General features: G+C 44.5%; 1 protein-coding gene across 5 annotated transcripts in view; it reads left to right on the top strand.

Moving 5' to 3' along the window:
• Window positions 1-241: 241 nt before the first annotated feature.
• Window positions 242-14,255, top strand: part of PDE8B (phosphodiesterase 8B) — an 86,695-nt gene continuing 72,681 nt past the window's right edge. The window contains exon 1 of one of the 5 annotated variants that reach the window (XM_065047384.1): window positions 242-315. In XM_065047384.1, coding sequence (XP_064903456.1) covers window positions 295-315 — 21 coding nt within the window. In that variant the 5' untranslated portion in view covers window positions 242-294. Of the gene's footprint in view, window positions 316-351; window positions 6,567-14,255 lie in introns of those variants that run through there. The other 4 variants (XM_065047385.1, XM_065047383.1, XM_065047382.1 and 1 more) reach the window with 4 other exon arrangements.

Here is a 14,255-nt window from a genome sequence, read left to right on the forward strand (position 1 = left end):
TTTTCCCCCTTACTAAATATTCCCGAACAGGGCAGAAGATGAGCTCTACGGGGCACGGGCAGGGGTAGGAGCCGAGGGGCCGGGAGATCTCGGGAAAGCCCTCCTTCCCCAGCGGAATATTTCTGGAGGGCCTCCAGCACAGCGGTGCCGGCCGCGGTGCAGCGGGGGAGCTCCGGAGAGCCGGAACCGGCCCCGGGGGAGGTGCCGGAGGCGTGGGCCGGGGCTGGGGCCCGCCCCGCTCACCTGGGCAGCCGCGCGGGAGCGCCCGTCCCGCTCCCTTGCGCTCCTCGGAGGATGAACGGGCCAGGGAGGAAGGTAAGGGGAGGCCAGGCAGGAGGGTAAGGGGAGACCAGGCGCGGGATCACCTCACTGACCCCGAAGGTCTTCTCCCTGTTCCGGGGGACTCAGAGCCCGAGCACAGCGTCGTTGGGTACTGGCTGCCTTCGGGTGATCTCACCCTCCGGGAGGCACACAGGGGGATAGTGGAGATGTGTCCCAGCGCTGGTGCTGCCAAAGCGTCTGTCCGACCCTGGCTCTGTACGGCACAGCTCTCCTGCGTTCAGCAGGTACCGGTGCGCAGAGCCTGCAATCCAAAAGGGATTTGCAGTGTGAGTATTGCCACAGAACAATGATTCAAGAGAGAAGACTTGTGTTGTTAAAGTCATAACGAGCCAAGAACAAGGTTCTTTTAAGGAAACGAGCACTGAAGTCTTGCCGGGGGACTTATCAGTGCTGGCAAAAGAGCCACAGTCACTTGAGTGCTGTGATGTACTTGATTCAGTCCTACTCAAAGGCAAACCAAAGGGTTTAGTAGAGCGCAGAAGTCTAAGCCTTTTAAATGTGATACGATCTCTGTTGTCCTAAGACGTGCATGTTACTAGAAGTGTCTGGCCACTGTCCTGCCAAAAGCTGAGCTCCTCAAGGGGAATAATGCTAATACATAATACTATTGCAGGTGACTAAAGCCTATTGTTTCTATGTAACCTTCCTCTTCAAAGAAGTGCAGTAAAGGGTTGCTGAGTCTCTCAAGAATATGCTGATAGAAAGGACAGTGCCAAGTTGGCCCATTCTAGGGAAAACAACTGCGGGTGTCTGTCCCCAGGAGGGAACCTCCACCCTGGAGCAGCTCATCACCTGTCAGCAGTGAAAAGCAAAAGCCCACGAGTGCATCTTCTCCTGTCCCTGGGGAGAGAGAAACAGCTGCAGAGAGAGAAGGGCAGAAACCGCAGCTTTTCCTTGCTTGCAAAGGAAGGGGTGCAGAAGGTAGAGTGGAGGAAAGCCCCTGCCCCTCTGTGCACTTTTGACACAACTTGTGCATCGTGGCATTTACAGCAGCACGGACTGCCAGCAGAAAACGAACCCTCTTCAGCTCTGCTCCCTTGAGTGAGCTTGGAAACAGGCTTCCCCATGACTCAGTTTCCCCACATGTGAAATATCCATAGTGCAAAGTACTTTATGAAGTTCTGAGGAAAACTGAGAGAGCTGGTATTGTCCAAGCTACTCAAATTCTGACTGTAAAAGAAGGCCCAAGTCAGGTTTTACAGTATGATTAGAGAGCAATACCAGCAAACCCATTCTGTCTGAACAGTATCTACCTGAGGGTGTCTTATTGCAGAATGTTGCTGTTAGGAGATTGTTATTCACACTCATGGAATTTAGTATGCGAATACAGTATAACAGACTCATGGTATATTAAAACACAGTTTTACTGCAACAAATACGTTTTCAAAGTCATGAAATTAAGGTAGATTTGGAAAGGAAAAAAAACAAGAAGTTTTTTGCTTTTTGGTTGAGTTAGAGAAAGGTCATTTCTTTCAGTGTAGTTACTCTTGATTACATCGGTGTGAGAGTCATTGGATTTGTGGACTGAAAATACATTCTGCTCTTCCTCAGGAAAAAGAAATAACCTTTACCTCTTGTATTTAATATCTTTCTGTTTTCCAAGCACCATAATTTCTTGTATTGTTGATGAATAACAGCACAAGGTTAGCATTTGATAATCTATTGCAGATTATCACATTATTATAGAAGTGTTTGCAGGTTTTTTGGTTTTTGTGTGTGTTTTTGTTTGGTTTTGTTGTTGTTTTTTGTGTTTGTTTTGTTTTTTACAGAATAGAGTTATACAGAGGGAAGTTCTAGGTGCTATGATTATTATTATTTTCCTCGTATCGATTTTAAGTTAAAACCACAACATACAGTCTGGATAATTTAAATAACTTTAAAGTACTTACTTGGCTCTAATCTGGATGTGCAGCATGTTAGTTTTTACTGTAGTTTAGAAATCTGTTGGACCAATATGAAAGGACTGAGCAACTGTTGAATTGTTGTTTAGGTTTTTTTGTTTTGTTTTTTGTTTGGTTTGGGTTTTTGTTTGTGGTGGTGGTTGTTTGTATGTTTGATTTGATTTGGGTTTTTGTTTGTTTGTTTGTTTTTGGTACAGGCTTATACATTCTTAAATTGATTTTACAGTAAATGAACCATGAATAGAGGTAACAGTCTTCAGCAGCTGGTTGCCAAGTACCAGATTTTTAAGTGTCTGTAAAATGTGACTTCTGAAGTAGTCTATTCTTACTGCAGTGATCTGGGATTTACAGATGTTACTTCCAATAGTGCCAACATAAACTTACCAATCTACTCATAGCATAGATTCTTAATACTGAGTTCAGAGTGAAGCTTATGACTGTCTTTGGAAAGGATCTGAAGTTTGAAGGAGTATACTTTCCTCATTGTGGAGGGATTTGCAGGTGTAAACACCATAGATAATGTATATCCACTGCCTTTTACTGGAAAAAAAAATATGAGATGCTTCAGGGTTCCACTGATGGCTTCTAGAATCACTCATATGCTTAAATTAATCATGCTGAAATTAGTCATGTGTAAGAAATCGGTTTCCTCTGAGCACAAAATTTGTCAGGATTTATACAGTTGCAACTAAAACCAGCAAAGGCACTTTAGTAGTGTAAAAAATTGTGCATGTGGTTATCTTGCAGTGCTCTGATGCACTGGCTTAATTCTGGGGCCATACTGACTATGTATTTCTGAGGAGAGAGTCTGCTTCAGTACATTAACTGCCCCTCTTGTATGTCTCTGGTTGAATTAGTATGTGCTGCTCACAGAAAAGCCTTCTGCTTTAGTGGGCATTGGTCAGGACAGACTGCAGCAAGATGACTGCAGGAGCATTACTTGACCTTGCCATAAGAGTTGGTGCAAGTGTCTGTGTGTGAAATATTCCCTTCCACTCCCACCCCGCCCCATCCAGTAAATTCATGGTTGTCTTCTCACAGGCAAGGTGCAGGAAGAGTACTGATGTTAGGAAAAACAGTCTCTAAATTCTTGATTTCCTATTTCAGTGGCAGACAGTCAACCATCTCCACTGCACCCACTCACTCTGCCCCACTAGCTTGTTCTATCACTCTAAGTTCCTTCTGAGCACCATGCATATGAGGAGGGGCTGAGAGACCTTGGATTGTTCACCCTGGAGAAGAGAAGGCTCAGGGGTATACCATCAATGCATATAAATACTGGAAGGGAGGGTGCAAGGAGGACAGAACTGGGGTCTTTTCAGTGGTGGCCAATGGCAAGTCCAGAGGCAATGGGCACAAACTGAAACATGAGAGTTTCCATCTGAACGTCAGGAGGGAGCTGTGATGGTGACTGAGAACTGGAATAGGCTGCCCACAAAGGTTGTGGAGTCTCCATCCATGGTGATATTAAAAAACATCCAGATATGCCCATCCTGAGCAGCTGGCTCTAGATGACCCTGCTTGAGCAGGGGGTTGGACCAGATGACCCTTCCAACCTCAACCAGCCTGTGATTCTGCTGTCAGATGAAGTTACTCTCCTACCTTTTCTGTTGGTTTTCAACAGTCCGTATAACTCCCCATCCTGCAGCCTTCACTCCTCTCAAGCACTCTGGCATTTTGCACAGTCAGGCTCATCCTCTTCACAGGCAATGCTTCTCTATTGCTCCAAAATCAACAACACAGTGAGAGCCACTTGAGAGCTGCATTTAGCAAAGGTTCTCCAGAGATGTGACATCTTATTCCTATGACTTATTCTGTGACATCAGCTCAAACATGTGAGAATGGGTAGGTGCCTACCACGCAAAAGTTGTCACAGAATTTAGTGAAAACAGGGCAGAAACCTAAGTACAGGGATGTTAAGGAAACCTAGGTACTGACTGACAAAATAACTTACCACTGATATCAGTTCAGAAAAATGAACTGTGAATATCTAGCAACGCAGTGTAGGGTGTGACTTGGCATTTTCACCAAGCTCAGCCTGCAAAGTCAAAATACAGTTTACATTTACAACCTTTACTAAAATTTTAGAGACCGTTGATACCTGAGGTGGGTAAATTCCTATGAGCAAAGTTTCAAACTGGATAGTCTACAACTCTTAGAGGTCTTTTGGAGCAACATTATTTACAGCAATGCATGGGTTCTGAGTGGCATTCTTGAGCTCTTGGCTCTGCTGCAATTCTCAGGTCTATTCTAGGGCAGATAACTCAAATCCCCAACTTTAGTTTCCCAGCCTTTAACAGAAATGAAGAGATACTTGAAAATATAAAAAGTAATAGATACAACTGGTTGGGTTTTTTTTGTAATTAAATGCAATTTTAGGACACATTCATCTGCAGCTAAGTACATTATACACTGGAAGACTGGAAGGTCTCATCCCAAACTGCAGTCTAAGTAACAACAAAGTCTGCATGGCTGAGTGATGAAGTGTATTCTGCTTCATTATGTTCATACCGAGCCTGTCTTCATGTTGGTCCTTAAAGACAATCATCAGCAGAACAGAGTGGCAGCGTGCAAACATGCAGCATATACAGGACATGAGCCAAAACTTGATTTGTGAACATTGGCAATGAGTGGTAAAAAAAATTACCTAGAGAAATTTGGTAACTAAGGCCAACACAAACTCTCTCTGGTGACTGGAAATCTATAGTTTGTCAAACAGGTTGGTGACATCGGTCCCAGTCTTGATGGATAAGTGAACGTACATAAGTACAGTGACCCATGGGATGGATCAGCAAAGACAGAGGCTAAAGACTCGGTCTCTCTAAACTTAGGCATTCTAGTCGTTAAGCCATCACTGGTCTGTAATCCATGAAAGCACTTCAGGAGTATTATGAGCCAAAACAACATGTTCATAGCACTTTGTTGTTCTGCATCACAATCCTTGCACCAATTGTGCTTCACATTTCTAGTATTTTCACATCACTGACTAAAAACTAGGTGGAGAAACAGCGATCAAACATCAGGTAACACTCCAAGGAGAAGAAAAGCTCTATGCACAAGTGTTCATTGATAGCTGGGTGTCAGATAAATGCTTTATTAGGCAGGGAGCATACTGCTTGGATGACATTACCAATTCTTGAAGGATTTATAATGTGCTATTAAAAACAGATTTAAACTAAAATCTTGCAAAGACATAAAAGCCACATGTTTAGCTTTAGAGCTCGTAGGTAGTTTCACTGAGGTCAATGAAACTATTCACTGTGGAAAGTTAAGAAGGTGTGTAAATCTCTGCAGCTTTAAACATTTTGCTTTATTATCTCTCCAGGGACTGGAAACAAGGATTGGCAACTATCAGACATAAAGGCTATAATACAAGTTTGTGTCTTTGAGTATTTGTCTAATTGAAAAACAACATTAAAAATTGTGGAACAATCCTGGCCCCTTTTCCAGATTTGTAGAGAGTGTGGTGCAGCTCTGAAATCCTCCCTGCAGTCCCCTCAAATAACTGAGGTTTGCTCACCCATGGGTAAGAGAAGTAGGTGCGTTTTAACTGTGAAAATAAGTATTTTTAATGCTTAAAAGGAAGAAAAAAAATGTATTTGGCACAGTTGGGGGCTGTCGTGTTCAACATGTGGAAGGCTTGAAAGCAGACCCTCTGCCAGGGTCGGGAGAGGGCTGCACCACCGATGGTGCTTCTCATTCTCCCCCCGCCACCGGCTGAAGGAGCCTGTGGCCGCAGGCGCTTCGTAAGACGCTACCGGGGAGAGAAAGGGGTTTAACTGGTCTGGGGTCCCTGGAGGCGGCGCGGGCAGACGGTCGGGGGTGCTGGGGAGGCGCCGCATGGGCGGGAGCGGCCGGGGCAGCGCCACCGGCGGGGGGTGGTGCCGGTGCCGGAGCCGGTGCCACCGCGGCGTGCGCAGCGGCGACGGCCCCGCAGCCCGAGCGGGCGGCAGGTGGGAGCAGAGCGGGCCGGCCCGCCGGCGGTGTAGCGGGGCGGAGTGGGGAAGGGAAGGGATGGGCTGCGCCCCCAGCATCCACGTCTCGCAGAGCGGCTTGATTTACTGCCGCGACTCGGACGAGTCCAATTCCCCCCACCAGACCACCACCATCTCGCAGGGCACGGCCACCCTGCACGGCCTCTTCATCAAGACAGACGCTGCCGACTCCATCCCCGCCGTCCTCGCCTACCAGAGCCGGCAGCCGCCGCCCTTCGGCGACCCCCGCCGCAAGGAGCGCAGGGACCCCGGCTCCTCTGCCCGGGCCAGGACGCCCCGCTGCTGCGGTATCGAGACGGAGACCCAGACCAGCAACGCCAGCATCAGGGTAAGGTAAACTGAGGCCATTCCGGGGGGTGGTCCCGCTGGGGGCTGGTCTGGGTCCCGGCCGGCCGCCGCAGAGGGAGGACAGAGACAGAACGTCCTCCGCCGGGGAGAGAGATGATGCTTCGGAGGGAGAGATGCAGCTGCGAGAAGCGGTTGCCCTGGTGCCCACTGACTCACCGCAGCTGCGGCGGCCGGGCCGGGTCGGGCTGGCACTGCTGCGGGGGGGCCACGTCTGGAGCCCCGCCTGGGGCCGAGCGAGCGCTAGCCGCCGGGCCTCTGGGGTCTCTCCGTCCCGCAGCCTTCGAAGGGCTCCCGGGTTCCCCTCTGCTGAGATCGCTCCTGGAGTTGGGGTGGAAAGGGTTTGTTTTGAGTCCCGTGCCTGACGGCAGAGAGTGGGCGTCTGGGAGAGGTATTAATATTCCGGAATAAAATCTACCCTTGCTTAACTGTCAACAGCAAACAGCCCGTACTTGCCATTGGGTGTTCTTTATCCCATTTTCTTCCCCCTGTATCTGGTTAAAATGAACTGTTGCTGCTCGGTGCTGATGTTCAGCTGAGAACCGAACCGTTATGATTTACACACACAGGCCCATGACACCTTGCTGGTGTAGGGCTGGGGGATACTCCGATGAGGGGCAGACAGGGGCTGGATCTGTAGAGTCACCTCACTCCCAGTCTGGAAGGCTTGGGTCTCCCTCTCAGTGGCCAAGACAGGCACTGCAGTAACCTGCTTGTTAAAATCTTCGCTTAAGTTTACAGTTAAAATAAAGTATTGCTTTGTTGTTTTTGTTTAGTTGGTTGGTTTGGGGTTTTTTGGTTGTAGTTGGGGTGTTTGTTTTGTTTGGCTGGGTGTTTTTTTGTTTGGTTTGGTTTTTTTTATATCAGAGTAGATTTTAAATTCACTTCTCTGAAAGTTTACTAACAACTAAATTTTGCTTTGTTGTCCCATTACAAAGTTTATAATCAAAACAAACAGTGTCGAGATCCCAACTGCACCTTACCTTACTTTTCTGTTGTACCACTAAAGTAGGATACCATGTCACAAAGTAATTCCATGGACTTAAATAGATCCTGGGTTTTTTTTATTTATATAATTAAGAAATTAAAAGATAATGTAATCTTCAAAAGTCAGAAGTTGTCCAAGGAAAACCTGTGAGAGAGATCACAGAGAAAAAAAAAAAAAGGCACAAAAAAAAAAAACAAAAAAAACCCAACAAACACCACCACAACAAAAATCAATGGAAACAAACACTAAAGGCTACCACCACAACCCACATTCAGATTGTTTGTTCAAACACTGAGAAACTTGCAGAATAGTCTGCAGTTACATTGACTGTTTTACTCACTCAGAAACCGAACTTGCATAATCAGTGATAGGCATAAAGTCCAAGCACAACTAGAGTAAAAAAAATGTTCTATTTCTTGGATTTCTGGAATTTTTTTAGATTTCAGAGTAGAATACTTAAGGCAAAATATTATATATATATATATATTTATTTAATGTAGAGGAGAGCAAAATACAATTTTTTTGCACAATTATTTAAGCTGAGATTTGAAAAAAGTTTTGGTTTTTTTTGTAAGTGGTAATACACTTTTCTGTTCCTAGGAATCATTATTTGTTATTGCATCATGTACTCTTATAAACTAATATATTTGTCAACTTTCTGATTATTAAAAGTGAACATATTTCACATGCTTTTGAGCTTCATATTTGGCACTGTAATATTATTCTGATAGTTTCAGTTCTTTTTACAATTTTAGAGTCCCAAGCACCTAAGAGAGACGATACCTTTTTATTTAACAACTGCATCAATGACATAGTAGAAATGTTTCCATTCTTATAAGAATTCAGACCTTTAAAATATTTTAGCTCTTTTTAGACGGATTTAGAGCCTCCAGTCTTGCTGTTATTCCTGACACAATTTCCTACATGTTAATATCATACTTGAGTATTTGTGTGGCCAAAGCAAGTTTAGAATATTACACAGCTATTGTAAAAGCAAGATAGTACTTGATACTTGGTGGGCTCTAAGAAGTGGAAAAGTGTGGAGACACAGTTCTCCAGTAGTACCTGATACCAGAATTTATTTCCACAGAAATTCTAAGATGAAGCAAAACCAGAAAAAAAGTGTCTAGTAATACCACATGGTTTTAACTACTGTAGTTCTTTTTTGCATGTATTAGCTGTGTTGCAGTCTCATCTAACTGTATTTAGGGGACAAAACAAATCCATGGGTCAAATGGCTGTTAGCACTGTTATATATTAGTACAATATTTAGGTTGTGCAACTATTCAGTCCACCTAAACCATACTGTTTCGTTTGTCTTTATTTTCTCTTCAAAACTGTTCTTTAGTTGTTTACCCCATCAAATATTGCATTATTTACATTTGACCCTATATTTATACAGTATTTTAAAACTCAACCATACCATAATACTAAACTGGCTTTAAGATAAATCAACCTGTAATAATTTCAGCCTGATTTGATTCAAATAAAAACCATCGTATCCTGCTCGCGCCACTTATGAGCAACAATTCAGCAGACCTAGTATGTGTGTGTTTCTTTGTGGATCTCAAAAGGCTGGTAACAAATATCAACTGGTTAGCTGACAAAGATGTTCAGTGGACTTGTGAAGTGTTACAAGATGCACCTGCGCCATAATTCGGAATAGGACCTGCAGTTTCTGGTGTCCAGCCAGCCGCAATGTTAGTAATTAAGACTGAAATCAGCAGCCCACTTGAAGTGCATGTACACTAATGCACGCAGTATGGGCAACAAACAAGAGGAGCTGGAAGCCATCGTGCAGCAGGAAAGCTATGACATAGTTGCCATCGCAGAAACATGGTGGGATGACTCATATGACTGGAGTGCTGCTATGTGTGGCTACAAGCTCTTCAGAAAAGATAGGCAGGGTAGGAGAGGTGGAGGGGTGGCTTTATATGTTAGAGAGTCACTCGACTCTGTTAAACTTGAGGTCAGCAGTGACAAGGTTGAGTGCCTGTGGACCAAAATTAGAGGGAAGTTCAACAAGGCTGACGTCCTCGTGGGTGTCTGTTATAGACCACCCAACCAGGATGATGAAGGAGATGAATTATTCTACAAGCAGCTGGCAGATGTCTCAAAATCGACGGCCCTTGTTCTTGTGGGTGACTTTAACCTGCCGGATATTTGCTGGGAGCTCAATACTGCACAGAAGAGGCAGTCTAGGAAGTTCCTAGAGTGTATAGAGGACAATTTCCTTCATCAGCTGGTAAATGAGCCCACCAGGGGCAAGACCCCGCTAGACCTACTGTTTACAAACAGAGAAGGACTGGTGGGAGATGTAGTGGTTGGAGGCCGCCTGGGGCATAGCGACCATGAAATAACAGAATTTTCAGTACTCAAAGATGCAGGGAGAACCATTAACAAAACCTCTACGCTGGACTTCCAGAGGGCAGATTTTTGCCTATTCAGAAGTCTAGTTTAGACCATACCCTGGGAAACAATGCTTAAAAACAAGGGGGCCCAGGAGGGTTGGACATGCCTCAAGCAGGTGGTTTTGAGTGCACAGGAACAGGCTATACCAGTGTGCCGAAAGGCTAGCCGGCAGGGAAGACAACCGGCTTGGCTAAACAGGGAGATTCTGAATGAAATCAGAAATAAAAAGAGACTTTACCGACTGTGGAAAAAAGGGCTGGCTACTTATGAAGAATTTATGGAAATAGCTAGATCATGCAGAAAAAAAATCAGGGAAACAAAAGTGCAATTTGAAGTTAATTTGGCCAATTCTGTCAGGGATAATAAAAAGTCCTTCTTCAAATATATTAATAATAAAAGGAGGGGCAAGGAAAACCTCCATTCTCTGTTGGACTTTGAGGGAAATACAGTTAACAAAGATGAGGAGAAAGCTGAGGTACTTAATACCTACTTTGCCTCAGTTTTTACCAGTAATACAGGTGGTCCTCAGGACAGCTCATCTCTGGAGGTGGTTGACAGAGATAGGAAGCCAAATAGGCCCCTTGTATTCCAGGAGAAAATAGTTGGTGATTTACTGAGCCATCTGGATCCTCACAAGTCTGTGGGACCAGATGAGATCCATCCTAGGGTGATGAGGGAGCTAGCAGAAGAACTTGCCAAGGCACTCTCCATCATCTTCCAACAGTCCTGGCTCACTGGGGAGGTCCCATATGATTGGAAATTGGCCAATGTTACCCCAGTCCACAAAAAGGGCTGCAAAGCTGATCCTGGCAACTACAGGCCTGTCAGCCTGACCTCGGTGCCTGGCAGGGTTATGGAGCAGATCATCCTGAATGGATTCACACAGCACCTTCAGGATGGACAAGGGATCAGACCCAGCCAGCATGGGTTTAGGAGGGGCAGGTCCTGTCTGACCAACCTGATCTTTTATGATCAGGTGACTCACCTGGTGGATGAGGGGAAAGCCGTGGATGTGGTCTATCTGGACTTCAACAAGGCCTTTGACACTGTCTCCCATAATATACTCTTGCAAAAGCCAGTAACCCATGGCTTGGACAAGTGTACTCTACGCTGGGTTAAGAACTGGCTGGAGGGCCGGGCCCAGAGTGCTGGTGAATGGGGCTGCATCCAGCTGGCGGCCAGTCACTAGTGGTGTCCCCCAGGGGTCAGTGTTGGGTCCAGTCCTGTTTAACATCTTTATTGACAATTTAGATGAGGGGATTGACACCAAGTTGGGAGGGAGTGTCGACCTGCTGGAGGGCAGAAGGGCTCTGCAAAGGGATCTGGATAGACTGGAAAAATGGGCTGATTCCAATGGGATGAAGTTCAATAAGGCCAAGTGCCGGGTGCTGCATTTTGGTCACAACAACCCCCTGCAGCGCTACAGGCTGGGCGCAGAGTGGCTGGAGAGCAGTCAGACAGAAAGGGACCTGGGGGTACTAATTGACAGGAAGCTCAACATGAGCCACCAGTGTGCCCAGGTGGCCAAGAAGGCCAACGGTATCCTGTCCTGTATCAAAAATAGCGTGGTCAGCAGGACAAGGGAAATGATACTTCCCCTGTACTCTGCATTGGTGAGGCCACACCTGGAGTATTGTGGTCAGTTCTGGGCCCCTCAGTTCAGGAAAGACATTGAAGTGCTGGAGCGGGTCCAGAGAAGAGCAACACGACTGGTGAAGGGACTTGAACATAAGACCTGTGGGGAGAGGTTGAGGGAGCTGGGGTTGTTTAGTCTAGAGAAGAGGAGGCTTAGAGGTGACCTCATCACTCTCTATAACTACCTGAAGGAAGTTATAGCCAGGTGGGGATTGGTCTCTTCTCTCAGGCAGTCAGCAATAGGACAAGGGGGCAAGGGCTTAAACTCTGCCAGGGGAAATTTAGGCTGGATATTAGAAAGAAATTCTTTACAGAGAGAGTGGTCAGGCATTGGAATGGCCTTCCCAGGCAGGTGGTGGACTTGCCGTCCCTGAAGGTTTTTAAACTGAGATTGGACGTGGCACTTAGTAAACGGACTAGAGTTGGACCAAGGGTTGGACTCGATGATCTCTGAGGTCTTTTCCAACACAGTCGATTCTGTGATTCTGTGATTCTAAGGTACTTGGGCAGAAACACTTGTGTGAAAAACAGACATTTCTTGACCACGTTCCCTCCTTAGTAAAACCAGTCAGTATCATGGCAGCAAACAGTGTTAATATCTCAAAATCGGCATCAGCTATGTATAAAGATATAAGCCACTTAGCTTACATCACTGAGGCATACTATTTGGCACAAGATGATACTGTTGTAAAATGGCTACCTGACCCATTGCTCAACTATTGCCAGTTCTGAAGTGCAACATTACCAGCTGTTCATCAAGAAGTAAACAGCTTCTTGAACACTTCCTTGAGGATTTGAAAATATAATAAAAGTTCATCTTATTTATGTTTACAAATACAACTTCTAATTATGGCTGAATGCAAATCTTAAGCAAAAGTATATGCGTAGATGTGCTTTTCTTGAACATCTTGATACTAAAATGTTAGCCAAACTTAAAGACTAAAAGAACAAACAAGTCTTAAGGACCTTGTTGCTAACATATATCTTAGCGAGAGAAAAAAAAAAAAAAGAAGATGATCCTCTGCATTATCTTTTCTTCTTGAAATGACAAGAATCACAGGTATAATGATTTAGTTCTTCTTATGCTTCTTTCTTCTTTGTGGAAGAGAAAAGGCTGTTTATGAACCTCTCTTGAAAGTTAGTCACACTAGCAACAAGTTTTATCAGTTTTCAGGCTTTTCTGTAGCAAAAGAATTATTAGAAGCAAAGATCAGAAATAAGAGGAAATACAATGGGACTGTATCTGTTACCAATGTTGACCTGTGCAGGTGGAAGCACTGAGGAGAAGGATGTGCCCCAATATGTCAAGCTTTTACTTTTTTTTTTACTTTTTTTTTTTTTTTAACTAGGAGACTAGGGGAAAGGATGCAGCTGCCAAATACAAAGTGCTATAAGTGCTATGGCAATCATTGAGAAATCCAGATATGGAGAGAGTTGCATTAGGCCCACAGGTCCGGGAAAAATGCAACCGTAAGCATTGCTTTGATTTCAAATACAGTTCTCTTTAAAGCAGCATCACATGTAAGCAAAGTCACTGTACTTCTTGCACTTCTTGTTTTATTTGAACTGTACTACTGTTTAAAGTGGCTGCTACTATGTTCTGTAGAACATGGAACATACCAGATATAAGGCAGCCTTGGAAAATAAATCTCCGAATTCTGTGATTTAATGTGGTGAATGTCCCTTTCACAACTCAATAGGATATCTAAGATATCAGAATCCTCTTGGAAGTCCTGAAAAACTGTCAGAAAAAAAACCTGGACATGCCAAAAAGTGATTAAAGTTTAGCCATATCTGAAATGTGTTACAGTGCAGAGCCGTTTTAGTTTAAGCTGGCTGTTCTGAGAGGTGCTGGCCTGAATATCTCTTGCCATAAGGAAAATTGCTAGTAGAGAAATGCTTTTATTGGACTAAACCCAGACTTCTTAAATGAATACAGGACTTCTGCAAAGATTTGCTGTTCCATATCTACCCTGTCCATTCTGCCTCCAAATGGTGCAGGTAAACTTCAACAACTACTGTGGTTGTGCTCTTGAGCAATAATAATCAGGAGAAGTTTTACAGAATGAAGAAAACTATTTCCTTGGAAAATAATAAACCACTTGGCAAGGGAAATAGAGCAGTGTGGTAGATTAAACTTACTTGGTATTGAGTCATGCAACATTTTAAACTTCCAAAACTGTTCTGCAAGGTAGATGTTTATACTATTATATATAAAATACATTTTCTTCCACCCATCCCCTTTAGTTTGTATAGAAAAAGAGACGTGTTGACAGCTTGTAAGAGAACAAAGATCCTCAACCATTTTGCCGTTGAAAGACAAGAAGTGTCTCAGGACCCCTGAACCCCTCAAAGACATAGAATCTTAGAATCATTTTTGTTGGAAAAGACTCTTAAGATCATGGACTCCAACCATAACCTAACGGTGCCACTAAATCATTTCTCTAAGAGCCTTGTCTATACGTCTTTTAAACACTTTCAGGGATGGTGACTCCACCACATCCCTGGGCAGCCAATTCCAGTGCTTCACCATCCTCTCCATGAAGATTTTTTTCCGAATATCCAATCTGAACCTTTCCTGGCACAACTTGGGGATATTTCCTCTCATCCTATCACTTGGTCTAACACTTGGGAGAA

This window comes from Columba livia, chromosome Z, assembly GCF_036013475.1.
Source record: "Columba livia isolate bColLiv1 breed racing homer chromosome Z, bColLiv1.pat.W.v2, whole genome shotgun sequence".
In the NCBI taxonomy this organism is placed as follows: Eukaryota; Metazoa; Chordata; class Aves; order Columbiformes; family Columbidae; genus Columba; species Columba livia.